The sequence below is a fragment of the Saccoglossus kowalevskii genome, chromosome 15 (genome assembly GCF_978046115.1).
Source record: "Saccoglossus kowalevskii chromosome 15, keSacKowa6.1, whole genome shotgun sequence".
NCBI lineage: Eukaryota > Metazoa > Hemichordata > Enteropneusta > Harrimaniidae > Saccoglossus > Saccoglossus kowalevskii.
Genome location: NC_140655.1, coordinates 16,490,043 through 16,516,480, shown reverse-complemented (window position 1 = coordinate 16,516,480; position 26,438 = coordinate 16,490,043). Strand labels below are relative to the sequence as shown.

At 37.6% G+C, this 26,438-nt stretch overlaps 1 protein-coding gene across 1 annotated transcript in view; it reads right to left on the bottom strand.

Moving 5' to 3' along the window:
• The window catches only part of LOC102807661 (uncharacterized), a 34,064-nt gene extending 7,664 nt beyond the window's left edge, over window positions 1–26,400 (bottom strand). The window contains exons 1-13 of the mRNA XM_085508481.1: window positions 26,362–26,400; window positions 26,035–26,220; window positions 25,789–25,941; window positions 25,028–25,219; window positions 24,052–24,149; window positions 18,679–18,805; window positions 18,062–18,211; window positions 15,761–15,861; window positions 11,810–12,022; window positions 8,888–9,001; window positions 8,053–8,452; window positions 5,858–5,872; window positions 1,447–3,480 (exon numbers count right to left, since the gene is read on the bottom strand). Of these exons, the coding sequence (XP_085364607.1) occupies window positions 1,447–3,480; window positions 5,858–5,872; window positions 8,053–8,452; window positions 8,888–9,001; window positions 11,810–12,022; window positions 15,761–15,861; window positions 18,062–18,211; window positions 18,679–18,805; window positions 24,052–24,149; window positions 25,028–25,219; window positions 25,789–25,941; window positions 26,035–26,220; window positions 26,362–26,400 (3,822 nt within the window). The remainder of the gene's footprint in view (window positions 1–1,446; window positions 3,481–5,857; window positions 5,873–8,052; window positions 8,453–8,887; window positions 9,002–11,809; window positions 12,023–15,760; window positions 15,862–18,061; window positions 18,212–18,678; window positions 18,806–24,051; window positions 24,150–25,027; window positions 25,220–25,788; window positions 25,942–26,034; window positions 26,221–26,361) is intronic.
• Between the last annotated feature and the right edge of the window lie 38 nt (window positions 26,401–26,438).

Here is a 26,438-nt window from a genome sequence, read left to right as displayed (position 1 = left end):
TCTATGTATTTTTTGCATATTTCTATATATATTTTTTCTTTTTTACTCATTTTGGATCAAATAGATATACTTTTCCCATTTGCTATTTGTTGACAAAAAGCTACGCATTTTTTGTGTGTGAAAGATAACAACTTTGGAGATCAAAGGGTTATTATACAGGGTAGTCACAGGACTGTGTAACTATGGTAACTACTATAAACCACTTATGTTTGCGGCAAGGAATTTATACGATTCAAGGATTTCATGGCATTTGTGAAAGTAGCTGACACGTACATATCGAAGAATCCCAGAAACATTTTTCACTTGAACAAAATTTCTTGATTTTTGCTGATTCTCAAAAATGTACTCAGCATAACCTGTAAATATTTCTTTAGTGAATTTTGTTTTCTAATATTAATTCAAATTTCAGTCCATGAGCTGCATTTTTGTTCATTCATTTCATATTTTTTGATCAACGTGTTATCAAACAACACATATGGGATAAAAAATTAGGAAGTTCACACGTCATGTAAACATTTAATATGTTACGCAACTTATCACCATGTTTTTACTAAAATACAAAACATGAGAAAAAAAATGAAGCTCATTCCGCTTTAACACATTAACAAATTTTGGAGATACATTCCTCATCTTATTGACAATATTGACAAAAAGATTTCCATAAACCATAACATTTACAAACCAGAAATGTACACAGGATCAATACGACAACACTCGGGGCCTGAGCCAGTAAAATTTTCACTGCTACAAAATGTCATGAGTGACTCGCAAAATTAAAGCGGTTTACAGTATAATGAAGTGACAGTACACCTTAAATAGTACCCTGTTCATACCTATAAATACAATAAATGCAACAATTCCTCATGTTTCCCATGGTATAAGTACTACACAAGAGGAAAATAGAGGTTGTTCATATTATTTTTTCCCACTAACAAAACAAACGCCAACTGTACAAGTGATTATTTCAAGCAAGTCATGATATACGCAGACATACTTATGCAAACATGTGAGACAAGCAACGAAGATGTTTTTGCGCAAAACCCCCAAAAAGCAGGATAGAACTTGAAGATGAGTGAGATTCTCTTGGTTCATAACAGTGCATTTGAATTTGTTGAATGTTATTTCCCAAATCCACCATTTCTGACATCGTGTTTGGTTAACTTTGTAAATGATTCAAGCCATGCTGAGAGTAGAGTTACTACAACCGTGTGAAAATGAAAACTGTTACATGTACGTTCAAAATTGAGTTAAAAATGAACAACACTACATGTATTTATGAAATATTCACGACTATAACCGCAAGGTGAAATGATATGTTAACCATGCAAATTTATGCAAATCTTTAAATATGTAAATATTATGCAAATCGTGCAACTTTACATACAAGTCATTTGCATATGCATGCATCATTAAAAAAACAAGCAATATCAGGCAACATCAACTTACATGCATAACATGCGATGGATTTTTGTCAACATCCACAGGCAAATCAGGCAAGGGTCTAGTCTTCATTACCTCCTCTGTACTCTTCTGCCTGGCATACTTCTGTTGTTGTTCCTTCTTGCGTCTCTCTTTATCACCATATGCCAGAGTTGCTACTTCCTCGCGAGAATCAGTACCTGATTCACTGGCGTCCCCAGAGCTTCTTCTCTTGCACCGAGCTTCACCAATTGGTCGACGAGTACGCCGTGTACTTCGCTGTAAATGCTTCAAAGTTGTTTCACTAAGAGCAACTTCCAATTTGTCATCATCTTGCTCTAGATTGTCTGCTGTATTAAGTCTAGTTGGCAAACTGATCTTCCTAGGTGACAAAACTGGTGGCGCTGGTTCTTTATCAGGAGGTTTTTGTTCATTATTCGTATCTATGGTAAACAAATCTTTCAAATTTGAGATAGCTTGTTTCTTTGGAGAATGACTCTCCATTTTAACGCTCAAAGGTTGCGACTTGTTCTCAAACCTTTTTATGATATCTCTAGCAGACCTACGACTTGCATCATCTCTATCAAGGTCTTCCTCTGAACTGCTTGCTTTACGCTGGCTTGAAGCAGCCTCCGGTTTTTCATAAATCTGGGCATAGAAGTTGCCAACAACAGAAGAAGCATTTTTGTTTCTACCGACAGAAGTACGGCATGTAGTTGAGCTTACTGGGTCCCTCCTTTCTTCTGTTGTTGTCGCCACAGCATAGAAACTGTTGCTAGGAGATGTAGGTGAAAGTGCGGGCTCAGTCGAGACGGGCTGCGAGAGATCAATGGTGTCCTCACCAGACGTGTCGTGTAGTAAATCCGCATACTGTAAATCACACTCACTTTTAGTTGGTGATGTAATGCTACTTTGTCGAGAAACACTAAAAACGCTATTTGCAGTCGGTGAACTAACACCACTTAAGGATGAACCCCATGAATTTGGGGCATACGATGGACTAACTGCATCAGTGTGAGAGCTACTCCTTATGTATGGAGCATGTGAAGGGCTCACTGTACCACTCTGCGATGAACTCCATGAGTTTGGAGCATGTGATGGGCTAACTGAGCCCCGCTGAGAAACACTCCGTATCACGGGGATTCCTTTTGATGGACTGACCACTCTACTCTGTGACGACGGAGCTTTAGAAGATTTCTTAACATTTACGCTACTCCCTACCAAGGCTTCATAGGCTTCTAGTCCTCTATCACTAATGGCGTCCTTTTTTGATAAAGATCTCTGAAAAACTGGAGTTTCATTCAAATTGTCATCACTAATATCACAACTGGATTGTCTCTCTTTAGTCTCAAATGACTCTGCAAGTCCTGACGTACTCTCTGCTGGTTTTGGCACACTCTCTACAGGCAATGACTCTGCATGTCCTGACGTACTCTCCATCAACTGCAGGTAATCCCTGTCGGTTGACTCTGTATCCGAGTCTCGCTTCCGAAACTTGTCAAATTCAAGACTTGATGTGACATCTTTAGCTACTGCTGAATCAACAATAACATCTGTCTTCAGTGAAGTAGAAGTCAAAATTGAGGAAGCGCGTTCTATGATATCACCTGTTTTATTCCGTTCATCTTTACCGGGAAGAGAAACAATCTCAACTTCCGGGGATGACAGTGGACTTTCCTTTAATTGTTTAATGTAATTTTTCTTTGGTCGTTCAGTTCGGAATGATCTTTTCGGTTTCTTAATAGGGTTAACCACATGTTTAGGAATCACTTCAGGTGACAATGATTTAGATAGCACTGATGTTTCTACAGTTTTTTGGGGGTTATTACTTTTTGGTGGACTGTCCAATTTGAATGAACTTTCTCTCTTTGGTGGACTTCCTGATGATGGAAAGTTGAATTTACTGTCCTTTCGTGGGCTTTCTGTTGATGGAGAGTTGAATTTACTGTCCTTTGGCGGGCTTCCTGTTGATGAAGAACCGAAGTTACTGTCCAATGTGGATTTGCTGAAATCCCAAGCGCTAAGAACATCATCCAACAAAGATGGACCAAGATCAAAGTGCTGAAAATGTAAAATGAAAAAGTTAAAAAAGATTTAAAGATGGGTTGCAATCATGTGTTGGAATGGTGAAGGAAAGGTTGAATGTTGGGTTGCAATGTTAGTGGTTAAAGAAGGGTTGAAAAATGGGTTGAAATGGTGGTGGAAGGATTGAAAGATGGGTTGTAATCATTACATTATGGTAGTTGGAGGTTTGGAGAATGGGTGGCAGTGATAGGATTGGTTTGCAGTGGTCATGAAAAGGTTAAATTGAGTGATGGGTTGAATGGTTGTGGAAGAGTTATGGGTGTGGTGGGTTTGAGTAAGGTTGTAAAGGTTGAAGGTGAACTGCAATAAAAGAAATAAAATATGGATTGCAATGTTGATGATGGAAGAGTTGAATGATGGGTTGCAAGATTGGTGGAAGGGTTGAAAGGTAGGTTGCAATATTGGTGATGAAAGGATGGTTTGCAATAAGTGCCAAGGTTGAAGAAAGAGTTACAATAATCATGGTGGTGTTGAAGGATGGGCTGTAATGTTGGTGGTGGAAGAAATGAACGGTGGGTTACAATAGTGGTGGAAGGATTGAAAGATGGATTACAATATTAGTGGAAGGGTTGAAGGGTGGGTTGCAATGGTGGTGAAGGATTGAATAATGAGTTACAATAGTGGTGGAAGGGTTGAAGGGTGGGTTACAATAGTGGTGGAAGGGTGGTTACAATGATGGTAGAAGGATAGAAAGATGGGTTACAATAGTGGTGGAAGGATTGAAAGATGGATTACAATATTAGTGGAAGGGTTGAAGGGTGGGTTGCAATGGTGGTGAAGGATTGAATAATGGGTTACAATAGTGGTGGAAGGGTTGAAGGGTGGGTTACAATAGTGGTGGAAGGATTGAAAGATGGGTTACAATATTAGTGGAAGGGTTGAAGGATGGGTTGCAATGGTGGTGGATGGATTGAATAATGGGTTACAATAGTGGTGGAAGGGTGGGTTACAATGATGGTAGAAGGATAGAAAGATGGGTTACAATAGTAGTGGAAGGGTGGGTTGCAATGATGGTAGAAGGATAGAAAGATGGGTTACAGTAGTAGTGGAAGGGTGGGTTGCAATGATGGTAGAAGGATAGAAAGATGGGTTACAATAGTAGTGGAAGGGTGGGTTGCAATTGTGGTAGAAGGGTTGACAGCTGGGTTGCAATAGTGTTGGAAAGGTTGAAGGATGGGTTGCAATGATGATAAAAGGGTTGAAGGATGGGTTACAATAGTGGTGAAAGGGTTGGATGATGGGTTACAATGATGGTACAAGGATAGAAAGATGGGTTACAGTAGTAGTGGAAGGGTGGGTTGCAATGATGGTAGAAGGATAGAAAGATGGGTTACAATAGTAGTGGAAGGGTGGGTTGCAATTGTGGTAGAAGGGTTGACAGCTGGGTTGCAATAGTGTTGGAAGGGTTGAAGGATGGGTAGCAATGATGATAAAAGGGTTGAAGGATGGGTTACAATAGTGGTGAAAGGGTTGGATGATGGGTTACAATGATGGTAGAAGGGTTGAAGGATGGGTGGCAATGTTATTGGTGGAAGGATTAACAATGAGATGTAATGTTGAAAACGTTGGAAGGAAATATTACACTCATTAATATTCATGTTGAAGGGCAGAAGCTGTAAGAAATTAACACCATGCATGACCATTCAGACATTATTCAAATATTGATATAGCACTTATTAACAAATACACAACTCCCCTTACTGGAGAGCATGACAATTATGACAACTTAAATGACGTTACCATGGTGATGGGTGTAAGTCTTTCGTTGTATAAAGCACAAAACACAGAAATAACACAAGTTGCAGCAAACAAAGCAATCAAGTCATTCATAATATAATTTGTGGCTGTTGCCAAGTTCAAGTTTGTTTGTGGCTTTGAGAGAATTAACTGCAGAACTTCCTTATTTATTTTACAGTTAAATTGATTTATGTTATTTATACAAAACCCTCTTTAAATCGCTCATTGGATTTTCCATACAAGGCAATGACAATTGCGGAAGATTTGAATCAGTAGATTTTGAAAAACAGCTAAATTGGAATGTTTAATCACCCTCAAATATAAACTGGTACATCCCTAAATACGACATAAAATATCAGGAGAGAGAAAATAATTATTGTTATATTCACAACGCTACGACAATCTCCTGTTTTTTGTAATTTTCTCATGTTTTGATAACTGTACCATGCAGAGGGATATAAAAGATGCATGCAGTTAAGAAAGCCATATTCTGAAATTACAATTCTTTGTAAAAAATTGCCACTAGGGGAAAGAGTTAAACTTGAAATTGATAACATGCCGAGTAGTGAGCAGGCAAGTATTTTACACTAAATCTAGGTGATGTAGAAATACATACCAACGACAGTGAGTCCTATAGACACGCACATTGCATAGATGAAGGAGTGAAAGAAGAAAGAAAACAATGACTACGATTGTCAAATACGGGAAGAGAGTTAAGTGGGTTGGACAGCTCGCTACTAATGGTGACAACATTTTGTAGTAACTTCAAACTAAAAGCATTATAAACAACATCATACAGGGGTATGTGGAGGTTCTAATGGTCATCATACAGGGGTATGTGGTGGTTCTAATGGACATCATACAGGGGTATGTGGTGGTTCTAATGGACATCATACAGGGGTATGTGGTGGTTCTAATGGACATCATACAGGGGTATGTGGTGGTTCTAATGGACATCATACAGGGGTATGTGGTGGTTCTAATGGACATCATACAGGGGTATCTGGTGAATCTAATGGACATCATATAGGGGTATGTGGTGGTTCTAATGGACATCATACAGGGGTATGTGGTGGTTCTAATGGACATCATACAGGGGTATGTGGTGGTTCTAATGGACATCACACAGGGGTATGTGGTGGTTCTAATGGACATCATACAGGGGTATGTGGTGGTTTTAATGGACATCATATAGGGTATGTGGTGGTTCTAATGGACATCATATAGGGGTATGTGGTGGTTCTAATGGACATCATACAGGGGTATGTGGTGGTTCTAATGGACATTATACAGATTTATGTGGTGGTTCTAATGGACATTATACAGGGGTATGTGGTGGTTCTAATGGACATCATACAGGGGTATGTGGTGGTTCTAATGGACATCATATAGGGGTATGTGGTGGTTCTAATGGACATACAGGGGTATGTGGTGGTTTCAATGGACATCGTACAGGGGTATGTGGTGGTTCTAATGGACATCATACAGGGGTATGTGGTGGTTCTAATGGACATCATATAGGGGTATGTGGTGGTTTAATGGACACTATACAGGGGTATGTGGTGGTTCTAATGGACATCATACAGGGGTATGTGGTGGTTCTAATGGACACTATACCGGGGTATGTGGTGGTTCTAATGGATATCATATAGGGGTATGTGGTGGTTCTAATGGACACTATACAGGGGTATGTGGTGGTTCTAATGGACATCATATAGGGGTATGTGGTGGTTCTAATTCACACTATACAGGGGGGTATGTGGTGGTTCTAATGGACACTATACCGGGGTATGTGGTGGTTCTAATGGACATCATATAGGGGTATGTGGTGGTTCTAATGGACACTATACAGGGGGGTATGTGGTGGTTCTAATGGACACTATACAGGGGTATGTGGTGGTTCTAATGGACATCATACAGGGGTATGTGGTGGTTCAAATGGACACTATACCGGGGTATGTGGTGGTTCTAATGGACATCATATAAGGGGTATGTGGTGGTTCTAATGGACATCATATAGGGGTATGTGGTGGTTCTAATGGACATTATACAGGGGTATGTGGTGGTTCTAATGGACATCATACAGGGGTATGTGGTGGTTCTAATGGACATCATACAGGGGTATGTGGTGGTTCTAATGGACACTATACCGGGGTATGTGGTGGTTCTAATGGACATCATATAAGGGTATGTGGTGGTTCTAATGGACATCATATAGGGGTATGTGGTGGTTCTAATGGACATCACACAGGGGTATGTGGTGGTTCTAATGGACATCATACAGGGGTATGTGGTGGTTCTAATGGACATCATACAGGGGTATGTGGTGGTTCTAATGGACATCATACAGGGGTATGTGGTGGTTCTAATGGACATCATACAGGGGTATGTGGTGGTTCTAATGGACATCATACAGGGGTATGTGGTAGTTCTAATGGACATCATACAGGGGTATGTGGTGGTTCTAATGGACATCATACAGGGGTATGTGGTGATTCTAATGAACATCATACAGGGGTATGTGGTGGTTCAAAAAGGGCATTTCACCTTATTCCCATTATTTCATTAACAAGCAAATATAGTGTTCATAAAAACTGATGATCTACTAGATCTTGACAACAATTTGCGAATAAGTTCTATTTCTATTAGAATTATTATTGTCCTTTACAATTCAATTTGTTGAGACTGTCCAAGTTCGCTTTCTACAATCCTAGTGAATGCATTATTTGCAATTATGGGAAATTCTTGGAATAAAACTTGATCATCCTTGCCCAAACCAATCACATGCTATATAAATGCTAAACAACTTACTGTGGGACTGTCCGGACATGGCGTTCGTGGCGGTGTTAAATCGTCATCAATCATTGTTACCATCTCATGTACATCGGTTTTGTTGGATGCTTTCGTTGAGTCATCAAAGTCAAAATAGCTTGCTGGTTTGGCAGTGGCTGCACTCTCGTGTGTTGTAGATTTCTCTGTCTTCTTTGTCTCTGTTTTGTCAATATAAAGATTACTGGGGCATCTTGATGGATCTGATTCGGGCAAACTAGACTGCGATCCGTGTCTTGGTATTTGTATCGGCACTGCTATGAGATCTGGGGTGCGGGACTTGATGTATTCTGCCGGAAGCGTTAAAGTTCGCTTCAGTGGTGATGTTGGGGTGACATCAGCCTGGTCAAGGACAGTCTGTACTTTCTGCGGCAACTGATGGCTAAGAAAGACAAACATAGTAAATGTATAGTAATCTTACTTTTGATATAAAAGTATAACTTAGAATATGTGTGATGTTCCAAACACTTTACCTCATTGCAATGATACCTAGCTTGGATGCTAGTAATATCTCATTATGCTATCTAGAATCCATGTAGTGTTGACTAATGACATGGTATGATAAAACTATATCTAATAATAATATATCTAATTACCCATTCAGATATATGCAAACACTGTATTAAAATACTAATTTGTTTTTCATTGGTCAATTTTGAAAGCTGCATAGAGAGAATATCAGACCATATAACATGGTCTTTTTGATAATATTTAGGATCAATAGCCAATCACAATTAACAACACTACTATTATATCTAGGCATTTAATAGTGGAGTGCCTGTGAAATGTGTAACTGAAACAATTTAGATAGACTTACTACTTTTCCTGCAAGAAAGTGACGTCTCCAAACGATTCTCCTTCTTCTATGCCAATGTGTACCAAATGTTGTATATCTCCCTGAGGCCGGCCAATCATATCACGGGTAACATGCCTGTAAAATCTCAGTGATTAGAGGGATGAAGTAGGTTTGAAAATGCACAAAAAAATAATTTGGAAAAAAAAAAAAATTTCCATCACAAAGTATACATGACCAAATTACTTCAAATTTGAAAACTATCCCAGGTCCATTCCAGCTTTACATGTCAGAAATAATACTCTTATTACTGAATCAGCCCACAATTTATATCAGTTTATATAGCTGAACAGCGCCATCTACAGTAAAGAACTATGTCTTCTCAGGTAAAGGATTAAATAAATCTCCAAGTAAAATTAAAGCTGCAAAGCAGTATTGTCAGATCCAAGTCTCAAGGCTGAAAGTAAAATATGTACCCATGTGAATAACACACAGAAGGGTTAAATCCTTCTGTCAACAGAAAACTGCAAAAATAATGAAAAAAAAATGCAATCCTTGGGAATTTTGAGTTCAAATAATATAATTTTTCAGAATAGACCATTTTCCGTTTACTGCGAGAATCACGCGTTATGCGTGAAATCGAACGTAAAAACAGGACAAACAAAGGTCATAGCGTCGTAGTCGCGTCAAACATCGCGTGGGATTCGACAAACGCGAAAGTATTTCGGGGACATTTCCATGCTTAATAATGTGCTGTCCACATTTGATGATAGGCAATTTCGATTAAGTGAGGGTATTCGGAAGCAATATTCCTCTGTCGAAGATCGGCCGGTCAATGTAAGCTACGAAATAAAGAAATTCTAGTTCAAAATCAAATCGTTCGATTTTTGCGGCAGATGTTCGAAGCGCGTCTTTCATGCATCTCGCGAGATCTCGCAATTGTACGGAAAATCACCTATTACACAAACACTAACTATTGCTGTGTGCAGTGGCTGGCTCTTGAACAACAATGTTTTGTTGAACCTTAATACGCAATCGCGCCAATCAGCATCTGTATTTTTTGAAATAATATTGATCGAGATGGTTTTACATACACCAACACTATTGCAAATTTGAATCACCGCTAGGTGTATCTATTATGGATGCATGCTGGTTCCAGGGTCCATTTCATTTAAACATGGTTGTAAGTTTCAGATACTGTATTACATTTGGTCGTCATGGTTTTTGGTGGTTTAAAATTATTTCTGTGTCTCAGAATTCGCATCAGTTCAGTGTTTGTTTGCCATTTGTCAGAAATAATAAAAAAAACATGGCGGGGAAAAAATTATGTGACTGCTAACATTAATCTAAGATGGCTGCCAAATTAGTTGACCATGTTAAAATTCAGAAAGTAAAGTGCACCAGTTCCCATAGTTTCCAATGTGCTTGAGAAGTTTCAGAAGTCTATAGACAACAAGTTCTAGGGTGACAAAAAAACAGCAGAAGAAGAAGAAGGAAAATTTGAACAAAACCAAAAGGACTTGAACTTAGTCAACTACTGTACTCATTGCAAGCTTCAGAAATAATGACCTCATTAAGGTCAAAGGTTAGTGACAGAAATAGTGACCCTATAAAGTCAAGTATCTTCAGTGCTCATTGCCAGCCACAGAACAAAAATCTTGTCTGTTAAATTTCTAACCAATAATGGGTCATTGAACTGATAAGGTGACCTACGACCGAATAAAGCATTACATGCATAGTCACATGTTTTCAAACCAAAGTCAACATGTTATTTTGACAGTATTTATGAAACGCAAGAAACTCAAAGTAACAGGAAGAAAATGTGTTTATTCATAGACCCTATGGTTTATTTAACAAAAAAACATCTTTGAATCATCGACTGCATAACTTGATTTTAATTCAAAATGCAAGAAACCAACAAAGTTGTTTATTTTTAAATTCTATAAAACAACCAATTACAGTTAAATAGATCAAGCAAAACAAAACAGAATTAGTTAATGTTTAACATTATATGCAGTTCAACATAAAAAAAAACTTAAAAAAAAAATGACATCCCATGTGTAATATTTTGAGAAAATCACCAAAGTTAGTAGCACACACATACTAATACATAAACAACATGGCAATGCATCTATGTAACAGGATGGAAAATGTCAGAAGCTAGAAAACAATAAACCATTTTCTGTTTCCGTTATGCATGAAATCAAACCTTGAAACAGGACAAACAAAGGTCAAAACATGGTCGTGTCGTCAAAACTTTACATGTGCTATAAACATTAGATGATGTTTAATTTTACTTAAGTAATTGTATCTCAACGCTATATTCCAGTCTACAAGTTCACTATTTTGACATTGAACTATAAAAAAAGAAATTTAAGGCCAAAATCAAATTTAATTTTGCAGGAGAAGACCATTCCGTGCCTTCCATGTATTATGCAAGCTCTCGCAGTGTAGGGGAAATTCAACTATTACTATCAAGTTAACAATGCATCTTGTCACCAGATTAATATTTTTAACTAGTTACTATCTCTACAGGAAAGACCAGAAAACTTTTCTATCACCCTAATTAAGAATACCATTAATTTCTAATTAAGTATGCACGCTTTTATAAACTGACCGATTGTAAAAATTGATTTTCAACAAGAGAGGTGAAAATTTGAAAGCATTATATTATGTCTACTCAATCTAAATTTAAAGACAAGTCTAGACAATACAGGTATTTGTATGCAAGGGTGTTAAAAATTACATAATTCCCAAAATAATTATGTGCGTCTTTATACCCCACCCGTTGTACCATGACTCATTCTCTCATTCAGTACCACAATATAATAATATGAGATCCGAGGAAATCAGAACAGACAAGCACTTAAAAGTTAGAAGCTGGCCATGAAAGAACATATGACAATCATTGACTAACATCATCATAAGAAATAGATTACAACTCACCGTTTCTTCCCCATTTTCGATGGAGACCTTGGCTTTTCAGCTTTTTTGTAAATCTTAGCTTTGGCAATTTGCTGCTGTTGTTTAAGTTGCTGTTGTTCCTGGTGTTGTATATTACTCGGGGCTGCAGGGTCGTATGCTACAGTGTTGTTAGAGTTGAAGAGGCCTGTTCTACCACTCCCGATCACACCCTTCCACAGTCCGTTATGAGAGGTCCTACAACGACAAATATTGAGGTCAGCCAAGCAAACATCCGTGTGTACAGCTTGATTGTTTACACTTCCTGTAACTGATAACACATCCACATTGATTCACCAATGAATAAACACTTTACCATGCAGCAATCACATCCTTCCACCCTTATAAGGAATTAATTTGCATCTCATTAACATAAATTATGAGTAAGTTGCACATGTCTGGGCCCCAATTGTAACTATCACTTTGTTGTGTTAGGTAAACAGTTCATGTACTACAATGTGTCTATCCATGCTTGACCACATCTTCATGGCCAGCCTAGTTCCACTGAATAAACTGAATAAGATTGAATTTCCCCAAGCTTTACAATCTAATTTTAGAAACTTATTAAACTGAGTCTTCATTTCATTTGGGTGAAATTCTAGTCTTATCAGTACGGTATCACCAATCACAATTTAAATTAAGGAAGACAAATATTTCAATTTTGTTACATACTGTAAGGGTATGGCCATTAGAAACTTGAAGGGAAGATAATTATTTTTTTCCTACACAATTTTCAGAATGTTGCTATAAAAATAAAAAAATATAAATATAAACTTAGTTAATTCCTGTCATTTTGTCTATAGGAATTTTTTGTTTTTAAATTGCTCTCTGTACAGACCCCTAACCCATGCGAGTTTTTAAATGATCATCCCTAAATGATGGACATGATATAATGCAGACATTGTACACACTGCTAGCTGTAAGACTAAAGAGAAAGCAAAAGCAATTAATCTTGTGTAGTTTCCTTTCCAGAGGGATTTATGCAAGCCACATAAAATTACATCAGACAATCAAATTCACACATGTCATAACCTGCTTCTTAGGAATTCACCATTACAATCGCGGGGAGGAAGAGGTCTGTTTCAATAAAATAACACTATATTTATAATAATAATAAATTGATAGAGGAGGCAAAGAAAAAGCTCAAGACTAAGTGACGAAACAAATTTTATTCACAGTTTAAAAATCTTTTTTATCATCTTTCCGTCCCGAGTTTCTAAAAATCCACCCCTAACACTTAACAGAATGGAAAATCTATAAATCTTATGTGGTTTCCTGTGAGTTTTATACAAGCCACGTAAAATGACATCAGACAATACAGACGGCACATAATACAACTACTAAACACAACTATACAAAATAGTGACCTAATTCAGTGAGTGACATGAGATAGAAACCACGCTGAGATTATTTAAAGTGCTAATCTGACTTGGTAGACTACCCAAAGAATGAAGGAATTATAAGTGACTACTTTACTCCAGTACAAAGAAAGGAGTGTACTGGTCTGACCTAAATACTCAGTGGTAAAGTGGGCGTGGCATTGACTCAGTCATCTATGAACTTGGACAACACAGCATTGACCTTAACATGCACTTGAATAATTTTACTAACAGACTTTTGACTAAAATAATGGAAACTTTTGTTTTGATAGTTTAGTGTTGAACTACAACCTTCTTTGATGAACATTATAGAATAGAATATTGCTTTATTACAACGTTAACAAAAAATTGACAATTCTTTTTTGGGTTCCACACATGTAAAAGGGAATAAAGCTAAAAACAAAACAAAAAAGTGTGACAAACAAACAAACAAACAACAAACAAGAAAAAGTAAACTACTGTGTTAATATTATTTGCACTCTTATTGTATATGCTGTGTTATATATCTAATTAAACTCAGTAATTATTTTCTAGTATGGGCATTTACAATAGATATAAATTTGCACAGCTACAAATTCAAAACAAACCCAATATTGTATCTCTAATAAAAGCACATGTAAATAATAAAAATGCAATTTTTTGTAAACTGAATAATTAAAAATTATGAATTATTATTACTATGAAATCATCCCTGTAATTTATATAAGCAGATACACTATACTGATGGAGTAAATATGTGTTTCCGGTATATATATTTTTCAGGAACAATTCTCATTTGAAAATAAAGTGTTAAAAAATAAACAGCATATTTCACACGATGAGCAGTATTTGTTTTTTCCTAGGGTATCGACAATCGATTGTTTTTTGTTTGAATTTAAAGTTACAATATTTGTATGTAAATATAAAACTCATTTATAACGTTATGATTATTATTATTAAAAAAATGTTGATGGCAATCTTTAAATTTTCAGAACTTTTCGTTAATTTCAGACCGAACATATAGTATAATGACAATATTTACTGTGATTTTACAAATTTCTGTGAAATTTGTGAGTCTATGAAAGTTGCAAACTTTTGTAACAGTGAAAATTTCTTCTGAATATTATGATACAGAGCATTAGTGACTTTCACGGGAGTCATAACATCCAGAAATTGAGAGTTTCTTGCAATAAATTAAAATTGAATGGTTTACAGTATTTGATTTGATTAAATAAATATCTTTTAGATAAAAACATGATAACATGGTGGAAGGTTACGGGTAGAGCAAGATTAGCAGCAGAAACAATAAGCCACCAGGCTGCAGATAATGGCGTAAACCTCGGTTGAAGTTTAAATGTTAGTGAAAGGGTTGAAAGTGATTTATAAGGCATGTAATTCAATTATTAAGAGGCAATTGACAGAAAGGGGCTTAAGAGATGAGTCTAGCTGAGATCTTTAGAGCTACATTCACCAATAAAAATAAGAAAACTTTAGTTTACAATTATTTAGTTTATAGAGGTCTTAAAAAAAAATAGTCTAAACGGAAAACCAGGAAAAAATGAGAAAACTTCAGTTTACAGACGTGTTTTTAATTTATAGAGGTCTTACAGAAAAAAATATCTAAACGAAACACCAATGAAAATGAGAAAACTTCAGTTTACAGAAGTGTTTTTAATTTACAGATTTCTTACAGAGTGAATTGTCCGAACAGAACACCAACGGAAATGAGAAAACTTCAGTTTATAGAGATGTTTAGTTTATAGAAATCTTACAGAAAAAAAATTGCCTAAACCAAACACCAAAGAAAAAGAGAAAACTTCATTTTACAAATTTTGGTGTTTTATAGAAGTTTTACAGAGGTGTGTTTAGTTTATAAAGATCTTACAGTGAAAAGTGATTAAACATGCGCACATCAGTTTGAAAAAAATAATTAACAGAAATTTTTGTTTTCTATGCCTAATAATTGAATATTGAATAACAGGTAAATGATGAAGCACCTCAATTATCTGAGCTCCCTAGGCTCTGACATTTAATAGTCTGGACTCCCTAGATTGCGCTGAATTTGTTCGGATAATTAAATAGTTAGGATAAGTGATTAGATTACGTATGAATAAAACCATGATATGTTATGATGTTTCTCAGCAACTGAGGTTCTCTGTTATCACAGTCATTGTTTTTCTCAAAAATGATGTCTGTCACACAAACTATGACTCATACAAAGGGGGCCCGTGGGGTTTAAAGCAATGACAATTGATAATAATATCTAATGTAGTTTCCAGCATTTCTGGAATTCCTGTAACAATAATATTTTTAACTGCTCTCAAAAATATAATTTACAATAACATGCGTTTATGATTGTTTTGACTGACTTTGATGATCCTTTGAATTTTCGTCTATGACACTGAGATTTCTGTATATTACACAATAATTGAAAATAATTAAAAACTTTTTTTTTCCATAAATTAATCATAAATCCAACAATTTGCAACATTCATTCCATGATAAAATTATTCAGCAACAGTTTACAATCAATTGTTTCACAACCATTCCACAATTACATTTATAGGGAGGGACTTACCTCATTGCTAAAACACTTATGACATCATTCTCCTTGTAACTAAGGAATTCAGCACTCGGAGCAGCAAAGTCAGTCAATGCTTTCATCTGCATCGGTCTGGCCTGAAAAATTATAAAAAAAAATGTTATTAATTTACATACACAATTAATAAGGGTACTTGACCAATCACACAAAACTTACGTGAATCTATAATTAGGTGAAAAAAACTGACCAATAACGAACAGTCCACATGAATATATTAGCACCTAATTACCTAGTTACATGTCATTAGCATAATCATGATTCCTTATATGGAAATCATTAGCATAATCATGATTCCTTATATGGAAATCATTAGCATAATCATGTTTCCTTACATGGAAATCATTAGCATAATTATGTCACAATGTATTATAAATTATCATGAGCTATAAACACACAAGTTTTGAGTTTCAAGAGAAATCTTGAACAGCTGTATTTTATGATAAACTACTCAATTTCATTGCAGGTGGCCACAGGAACTAGTTATTGTCCCATATTTTCAAAAGAGATTTTGTTGCAAATAAAGTAATTCAATACATAATATACTTAACAGGAATCTGACATCCTATCAATTCATGTGACTTCTCACATGTATCAATATCTTTATAGGCTAGACCATTTTAAACATTGGGGGGTGGGAGAAAAAAAGGGGGGGGGGTCTGTGCTCACAGATTTTACAACCTGACTTTTCTAGAAATAATTTTTTTCGAGTAAAAACTGACAAATGACTTAGATTTTGTCTGTTGGTTCCAAAATTAGGATTCATTTTCAGAAAAAAAACAGCAGAACAATTCAGGCGAGAAAGTCTGGTGGTGAAAAGGTTAATTGAATAAAAAATACCCCAGGTTTTATTGATCCACTCCTAATTATTGATAAAGCCAAAATGACATATGTATGATGAAAAACACAGTTTCCTTTTCATTTTAGATACAACACAGGGACTATAATGTAATTACATACATCAATTTAATATTTTTAGTATTGTAACTCAAGTCATATTGGTAATAAAATCTTCAGCAATATTTCATTACCATATTTCAATATTTCAAGTCTTGTTTTGAAACCCTTTTACACTTTCAGACAATTTGTCTTCACAATATTAGTTGGTTCAAGTGTGTGAAATTTTTCTGGAATTGTTTCTACAATACTGTAAAATGACTAATTTTCACTGGATTTAAATTTTGCTGATTTACCATTTCAGGAGTATTCAGTTGATTTAAATTGACGGTTTTATCATTTAGATAATGTGTTCTATTCTAAATTTTACATATTCACTGGGTTTTAATTTAGTGCATTTTCCAGTCAGCAAAATAAGCAAAATAAAAACCCAGTGAATAATTAACCTTTTTACAGTAATACTGAATCAAACAGCACTAATTTTTATTTGATTAGCACTTTTAAATTAAATTATTTCTTGTTACACTTTCAGGCAATTTTTCTTCACAATATTAGCATTAATTTTTATTTGATAATTATTTTTAAATTATGATTTACAAAAATTATAGAAATAAAGTGATACTCAACATGAGAAAGTGATAACAAAGGTAGGAAATAAAATTCAGATGAACCAAGGTTGGGTTTTCGATCTATTGCACAACAGACCAAAGCTTACATATGGGTAGCTTTAAACACAATTAATTATTTACTGAGTTTTAATTTTGTAATTTCTGTCAATAGCATAATAACCCCCCCCCCCCCCCCCCCCGAGTATAATTATTCAACAGAATACTACATTATGGAGCTGACCTATATTGATTCTAAATATTAATATGTTGATCATAAAACACACTTTAAGCCAATGTCTTGTGATTCGAGTATCCCCCGAGTATAATTATTCAACAGAATACTACATTATGGAGCTGACCTATATTGATTCTAAATATTAATATGTTGATCATAAAACACACTTTAAGCCAATGTCTTGTGATTCGAGTATCCCCCCGAGTATAATTATTCAACAGAATACTACATTATGGAGCTGACCTATATTGATTCTAAATATTAATATGTTGATCATAAAACACACTTTGAGCCAATGTCTTGTGAGTTGAGATGCTAAATTATTAACTGGTAATTAAACATCGAGTTATAATTTGGGTATGATTTTGCAAAAGTGGGTGTGGTTTCGCAAGTGTTGGCAAGGTTTCAAAAGTATGGGCGTGGTCATTTTTGTAACTCAATTTTTTCACATCTTGATATTTCTCCCTAGTGTACTGCCATCTCTAGTCCAGTGATTGGCTGTGTTTTTTTCTATTTTACTGCCCTCTCTAGTCTACTTACTTTTGGCAGTTCTTCACATAGTTCAACAAATGATGGTCTTCTTTTTGGATCATGCTCCCAGCAACTTTGCATAATCTGGTGATACTGCTCAGGACAGCAGTCTGGCTTCTCTAGTCGTTGGAAGTTAGGTGCATCTATTGCTTGTAGTATCTACGAAAAAATACAATTACATTAATGGAAGGAAAGCTTACCTCAATAGTGACCTTTTAGCTCACTAATAAATCACAAGAGATAATAACTGATGCTCCAGTAACTCCTTAGCTCGCTGATAAACCAAAGCAGATTATAAATGACATTGTAGTTACTCCTTAGCTCACGAATACATCATAGCAAACTAACCACAGATGCAGTAGTAACTCCTTAGCTCACTAATAAATCACAACAGATAACCAGACACTGTAGGGACTCCTTAACTCACTGATAAATCACAGCAGATAACCACTGATGATGTATAGAATTCTTAGCTCAGTAATGAATCACAGCACATGAACATTATGCTGTTAAATATTCAGCTAGGGAGTAAATAAATCAAATCAGACCATAGTTTATTACAGCTTTATAGCTTAACACATAAATGCATTAGGTACAGTTTACCTGTCTACAATATGTATATTTACCTGACTTCCTGTTAAAGCAGCCCACGGTTGGAAACCATATGAAAACATTTCCCAGCACGTCACGCCAAATCCCCATATATCGCTGCAGGATGTGAATTTCAAGTAATTGATTGACTCGGGGGCACACCTAGAAAATATGAGAAAATACTTAGCCCTCTGACATGACTGATTTTTATAGAGAATAGAATACACCCCAAATCAAGTTAAGTTAGCTTACTGACTGCTGTCATAACGGCTTAGAGGGGTTAGTGGCATGTCATAACAGCTTAGAGGGGTTAGTGACATGTCATAACAGCTTAGAGGGGTTAGTGACATGTCATAACAGCTTAGAGGGGTTAGTGACATGTCATATCGGCTTAGAGGGGTTAGTGACATGTCATAACAGCTTAGAGGGGTTAGTGGCATGTCATATCGGCTTAGAGGGGTTAGTGGCATGTCATATCGGCTTAGAGGGGTTAGTGGCATGTCATAACAGCTTAGAGGGGTTAGTGACATGTCATAACAGCTTAGAGGGGTTAGTGACATGTCATAACGGCTTAGAGGGGTTAGTGGCATGTCATATCGGCTTAGAGGGGTTAGTGGCATGTCATATTGGCTTAGAGGGGTTAGTGGCATGTCATATCGGCTTAGAGGGGTTAGTGGCATGTCATATCGGCTTAGAGGGGTTAGTGGCATGTCATAACAGCTTAGAGGGGTTAGTGACATGTCATATCGGCTTAGAGGGGTTAGTGACATGTCATATCGGCTTAGAGGGGTTAGTGACATGTCATAACAGCTTAGAGGGGTTAGTGGCATGTCATATCGGCTTAGAGAGGTTAGTGGCATGTCATATCGGCTTAGAGGGGTTAGTGACATGTCATAACAGCTTAGAGGGGTTAGTGGCATGTCATATCGGCTTAGAGAGGTTAGTGGCATGTCATATCGGCTTAGAGGGGTTAGTGGCATGTCATATCGGCTTAGAGGGGTTAGTGGCATGTCATAACAGCTTAGAGGGGTTAGTGACATGTCATAACAGCTTAGAGGGGTTAGTGACATGTCATAACAGCTTAGAGGGGTTAGTGACATGTCATAACGGCTTAGAGGGGTTAGTGGCATGTCATATTGGCTTAGAGGGGTTAGTGGCATGTCATATCGGCTTAGAGGGGTTAGTGGCATGTCATAACAGCTTAGAGGGGTTAGTGGCATGTCATAACGGCTTAGAGGGGTTAGTGGCATGTCATAACGGCTTAGAGGGGTTAGTGACATGTCATATCGGCTTAGAGGGGTTAGTGACATGTCATAACGGCTTAGAGAGGTTAGTGGCATGTCATATCGGCTTAGAGAGGTTAGTGGCATGTCATAACGGCTTAGAGAGGTTAGTGGCATGTCATAACGGCTTAGAGAGGTTAGTGGCATGTCATAACGGCTTAGAGGGGTTAGTGACATGTCATATCGGCTTAGAAAGGTTAGTGGCATGTCATAACGGCTTAGAGGGGTTAGTGACATGTCATATCGGCTTAGAGGGGTTAGTGGCATGTCATATCGGCTTAGAGGGGTTAGTGACATGTCATATCGGCTTAGAGGGGTTAGTGACATGTCATATCGGCTTAGAGGGGTTAGTGGCATGTCATATTGGCTTAGAGGGGTTAGTGGCATGTCATATCGGCTTAGAGGGGTTAGTGGCATGTCATAACAGCTTAGAGGGGTTAGTGGCATGTCATAACGGCTTAGAGGGGTTAGTGACATGTCATATCGGCTTAGAGGGGTTAGTGACATGTCATAACGGCTTAGAGAGGTTAGTGGCATGTCATATCGGCTTAGAGAGGTTAGTGACATTTCATATCGGCTTAGAGGGGTTAGTGGCATGTCATATCGGCTTAGAGGGGTTAGTGGCATGTCATAACGGCTTAGAGAGGTTAGTGGCATGTCATATCGGCTTAGAGAGGTTAGTGGCATGTCATAACGACTTAGAGGGGTTAGTGACATGTCATATCGGCTTAGGGGGTTTAGTGGCATGTCATATTGGCTTAAAGGGGTTAGTGACATGTCATAACGGCTTAGAGGGGTTAGTGGCATGTCATATCGGCATAGAGGGGTTAGTGACATGTCATATCGGCTTAGAGGGGTTAGTGGCATGTAATAACGGCTTAGAGGGGTTAGTGACATGTCATATCGGCTTAGAAAGGTTAGTGGCATGTCATAACGGCTTAGAGGGGTTAGTGGCATGTCATATCGGCTTAGAGGGGTTAGTGGCATGTCATATCGGCTTAGAGGGGTTAGTGACATGTCATATCGGCTTAGAGGGGTTAGTGGCATGTCATATTGGCTTAGAGGGGTTAGTGGCATGTCATATCGGCTTAGAGGGGTTAGTGGCATATCATAACAGCTTAGAGGGGTTAGTGGCATGTCATAACGGCTTAGAGGGGTTAGTGACATGTCATATCGGCTTAGAGGGGTTAGTGACATGTCATAACGGCTTAGAGAGGTTAGTGGCATGTCATATCGGCTTAGAGAGGTTAGTGGCATTTCATATCGGCTTAGAGGGGTTAGTGGCATGTCATATCGGCTTAGAGGGGTTAGTGGCATGTCATAACGGCTTAGAGAGGTTAGTGGCATGTCATATCGGCTTAGAGAGGTTAGTGGCATGTCATAACGGCTTAGAGGGGTTAGTGACATGTCATATCGGCTTAGGGGGTTTAGTGGCATGTCATATTGGCTTAGAGGGGTTAGTGACATGTCATAACGGCTTAGAGGGGTTAGTGGCATGTCATATCGGCATAGAGGGGTTAGTGACATGTCATATCGGCTTAGAGGGGTTAGTGGCATGTCATAACGGCTTAGAGGGGTTAGTGACATGTCATATCGGCTTAGAGGGGTTAGTGGCATGTCATATCGGCTTAGAGGGGTTAGTGGCATGTCATATCGGCTTAGAGGGGTTAGTGGCATGTCATAACAGCTTAGAGGGGTTAGTGACATGTCATAACAGCTTAGAGGGGTTAGTGACATGTCATAACAGCTTAGAGGGGTTAGTGACATGTCATAACGGCTTAGAGGGGTTAGTGGCATGTCATATCGGCTTAGAGGGGTTAGTGGCATGTCATATCGGCTTAGAGGGGTTAGTGGCATGTCATAACAGCTTAGAGGGGTTAGTGGCATGTCGTAACGGCTTAGAGGGGTTAGTGACATGTCATATCGGCTTAGAGGGGTTAGTGACATGTCATAACGGCTTAGAGAGGTTAGTGGCATGTCATATCGGCTTAGAGAGGTTAGTGGCATGTCATAACGGCTTAGAGAGGTTAGTGGCATGTCATAACGGCTTAGAGGGGTTAGTGACATGTCATATCGGCTTAGAAAGGTTAGTGGCATGTCATAACGGCTTAGAGGGGTTAGTGACATGTCATATCGGCTTAGAGGGGTTAGTGGCATGTCATATCGGCTTAGAGGGGTTAGTGACATGTCATATCGGCTTAGAGGGGTTAGTGGCATGTCATATTGGCTTAGAGGGGTTAGTGGCATGTCATATCGGCTTAGAGGGGTTAGTGGCACGTCATAACAGCTTAGAGGGGTTAGTGGCATGTCATAACGGCTTAGAGGGGTTAGTGACATGTCATATCGGCTTAGAGGGGTTAGTGACATGTCATAACAGCTTAGAGAGGTTAGTGGCATGTCATATCGGCTTGTAGAGAGGTTAGTGGCATTTCATATCGGCTTAGAGGGGTTAGTGGCATGTCATACCGGCTTAGAGGGGTTAGTGGCATGTCATAACGGCTTAGAGAGGTTAGTGGCATGTCATATCGGCTTAGAGAGGTTAGTGGCATGTCATAACGACTTAGAGGGGTTAGTAACATGTCATATCAGCTTAGGGGGTTTAGTGGCATGTCATATTGGCTTAGAGGGGTTAGTGACATGTCATAACGGCTTAGAGAGGTTAGTGGCATGTCATATCGGCTTAGAGGGGTTAGTGGCATGTCATAACGGCTTAGAGGGGTTAGTGACATGTCATATCGGCTTAGAGGGGTTAGTGGCATGTCATATCGGCTTAGAGGGGTTAGTGACATGTCATATCGGCTTAGAGGGGTTAGTGGCATGTCATATTGGCTTAGAGGGGTTAGTGGCATGTCATATCGGCTTAGAGGGGTTAGTGGCATGTCATAACAGCTTAGAGGGGTTAGTGGCATGTCATAACGGCTTAGAGGGGTTAGTGACATGTCATATCGGCTTAGAGGGGTTAGTGACATGTCATAACGGCTTAGAGAGGTTAGTGGCATGTCATATCGGCTTAGAGAGGTTAGTGGCATTTCATATCGGCTTAGAGGGGTTAGTGGCATGTCATATCGGCTTAGAGGGGTTAGTGGCATGTCATAACGGCTTAGAGAGGTTAGTGGCATGTCATATCGGCTTAGAGAGGTTAGTGGCATGTCATAACGGCTTAGAGGGGTTAGTGACATGTCATATCGGCTTAGGGGGTTTAGTGGCATGTCATATTGGCTTAGAGGGGTTAGTGACATGTCATAACGGCTTAGAGGGGTTAGTGGCATGTCATATCGGCATAGAGGGGTTAGTGACATGTCATATCGGCTTAGAGGGGTTAGTGGCATGTCATAACGGCTTAGAGGGGTTAGTGACATGTCATATCGGCTTAGAGGGGTTAGTGACATGTCATATCGGCTTAGAGGGGTCAGTGGCATGTCATATCGGCTTAGAGGGGTTAGTGGCATGTCATATCGGCTCAGAGGGGTTAGTGACATGTCATAACGGCTTAGATGGGTTAGTGACATGTCATAACGGCTTAGAGGGGTTAGAGGGGTTAGTGGCATGTCATATCGGCTTAGAGGGGTTCGTGGCATGTCATATCGGCTTAGAGGGGTTAGTGGCGTGGCATGTCATATCGGCTTAGACCCATATCAAACACAACAAAATGTGAACATGTGGTGGCCAAACATAAATACATTGGCTGCTGAAAGCACATATCAATGATACACTATATAATGTCAATGACAGGTGGGATACTGAGTAAGCCATACAACATGCTCTTGCAACTTAGCACCCATGCTTGATAAAGTGCCCCCCTTGGTATAATTCTATTCTTCTTCCATCCCCTTCAAAATGCTCCAAATTTCACTGTCTAATTATAAAACCTTGTCATAAATTCTGGTGGTTCGTAATTAATGTTGGAATACATTTAAATCTCATACATTTAAATTGTTATTTGCATACTTTTTCGAAGGACGTTGCTTGGCTAAGTGCACACCCTGCTAAAACTTTTTTCGAGCTGAGTGCTAAGGCTGATAAATGATTGCAATGTATGGTAACATTAAGAAGATACAACAATCATCAGCAATTGAACGCGACTCATGTCAAAGTAATACCAGATTAGACTTGATCAGAACTTACCAGGCTAAAGGCAGTTTTAAATTAACATTAAAATTAGTTTGGTAGTAATCTTTTCCAACTCCAAGAGCTCTTGATAATCCAAAATCACTGATCTTCACCTAGAAAATATAAGAATAATTGTCTTATTTGTCACAAAGGAAGCATCTTTGTGATGATTGACAAGAAAACAATTGGTTTTCAAGGAAATTTCTTTAAGACGTATTCTTGACAAAAATATGTCTAGATATCATTGAATACAACAGAAATATTGCTTTAATGAATTTCCTTAATTTGATGGCAATCACGAGGATGACATTTCATGAAAGTAGCCGCGACACTTGTTTTTTACTGATTCATGAGATTTATTGGGTATAAGTTATTAGGAAGTCATTGTGAGTACACTAAATAAGTACACTGAGACTACTAATTGACATTAAGTTACCAGGATGTGTGTAATGACTGATTTCATTTGCAAGGTCAGACTCATATACAACATAAAAGGCTGTGTTAAAATTATTTGTCTCCTCGTTTCTTGCACTGAACAATATTCTCATACCGACTCCCTGTCAATGTCATATTTTTATCTGATAAACATTTCCAGGACATATTTATTAAACTTTGACTGCAATAATTATTTTGCATATTATTTGATTCAGTATGGAGTCCTTAGCTCACTAATAAGTCACAGCAGATAACTATTGATGAAGTAATGACTACTTAGCTTACTAACAAACAGAAAACTAATGATGTTTCTGAGACTCCTTAACTCACTAATAAATCAGGGCAGTTAACCACTGATTCAGTATTGACTTTTTAATTCACTATTGAATGACAGCAGATAACCATTGTTGAAATTGTGACTCCTTAGCTCACTAAAATATTTGTTTCTTGTGATTTGTTATTAATTTTGGACCAAATAAACGTAATTTCTCAGATTCAAGTGTTCAAATGGTTTTCACGAGTGGATAATAACTAGGTTTATAATAAGACAACTTACACAATCCTTGGAGAAAACAAGTATATTTCTAGTAGCGAGGTCTCTATGAATGACATTTTTACTATGCAAGTATCTCATACCAGACGCAATCTGGACCGCAAAATCACACAACTGTATGACTGGAAAATATGACCTTAAACTGTGCTCTTTTAAACACTCTGATAAAGACCTCAGAGGTGCTAGCTCCGTCACCTACAAATAGAAAAATAAATTCTGAATTACTATATAATCACATCATATGGGGTATTAAAGTAATGCTTCACTAAATGGGGCAATAGAAGACACTATTGACCTTAATTGAGGTGTACTTTTCATCAAGATGAGTGCGATTAACAGTGAAATACAATACGTTGAGGTTTTTGTGTTTTCTCACAAACCTAGTTTTGTAAATGCACTAAGGTATATTTAGATTTAATCTCAACCTTTTCACCACCAGACCCAAATTATTCTGGACTTTTTGTCTTATATTCTGCAATATTTCTGGAAATGAGTCTCTAACTTTGGAACCAACATACAATATTTGAGTCAATTTTCAGTTTTTACTCAAAAAATTTGTCCCATTATTTAAGAGGAAAGTGCAGACTATAAATGACACTATATTGTGAATTTGTGATGAAAAGAGGAAACTGGTGGTGAAAATTTTTTTTTCTATTAAATTTCAAATTCTTATCTTAATCTTGCTTGTCAATGTGCATTTATCAAAATATCACTAATGTCGCAATAAGAGAGACTATTGACCTCAATTTAGGTGGACTACTTACCAACATGAGCGAGTTTTCTACGTCCAGTACAACACCATAAAGTCTTACTAAATGTTCCTGATCCAAGGAATGCATTATTGTGGCTTCTTTCAGGAAGTCTGCTTGTCCAGCAAGCAACTTATCTTTACTCAAACACTTAATGGCTACCTGGATCTGGAGAACATAAAAACAAAAGAATCAATGATTTTAAACATTGAGGGCGCCCTATATTTACAACATTGATATCTTGATTCATTAGATACTTACCCTCTCACCCTCCTCGTTCGTCCAGACACCTTGTTGCACGATGCCAAACTCCCCTCTGCCGATCTCTTTATGAATACTGAGTGCTTCATTTGGTATGATGTGCCTACCAAACTTACTTGTCTCATAAACTGACAGGGTCATTGGCAAGGGTGTTCGGCTTCCACCTTTTTCTTTCCCGCCAAGAATCTGCAAGAGGACAAATAGACACCAAGCCAAAGAATGAATTTTTACACTGAACTGTTGGCGCAACATATTACACATTTTCAGATATATTTTTTTATAATTACCAGTACTTCATTAATTTCAGAAATTACATATTTATCTTACCAAAATTTGACAAAAAAGTGGATTTGTGTAACCAACCATTATGCAAGTATATTTTAGGAAAAATTACAAAAGCGGAA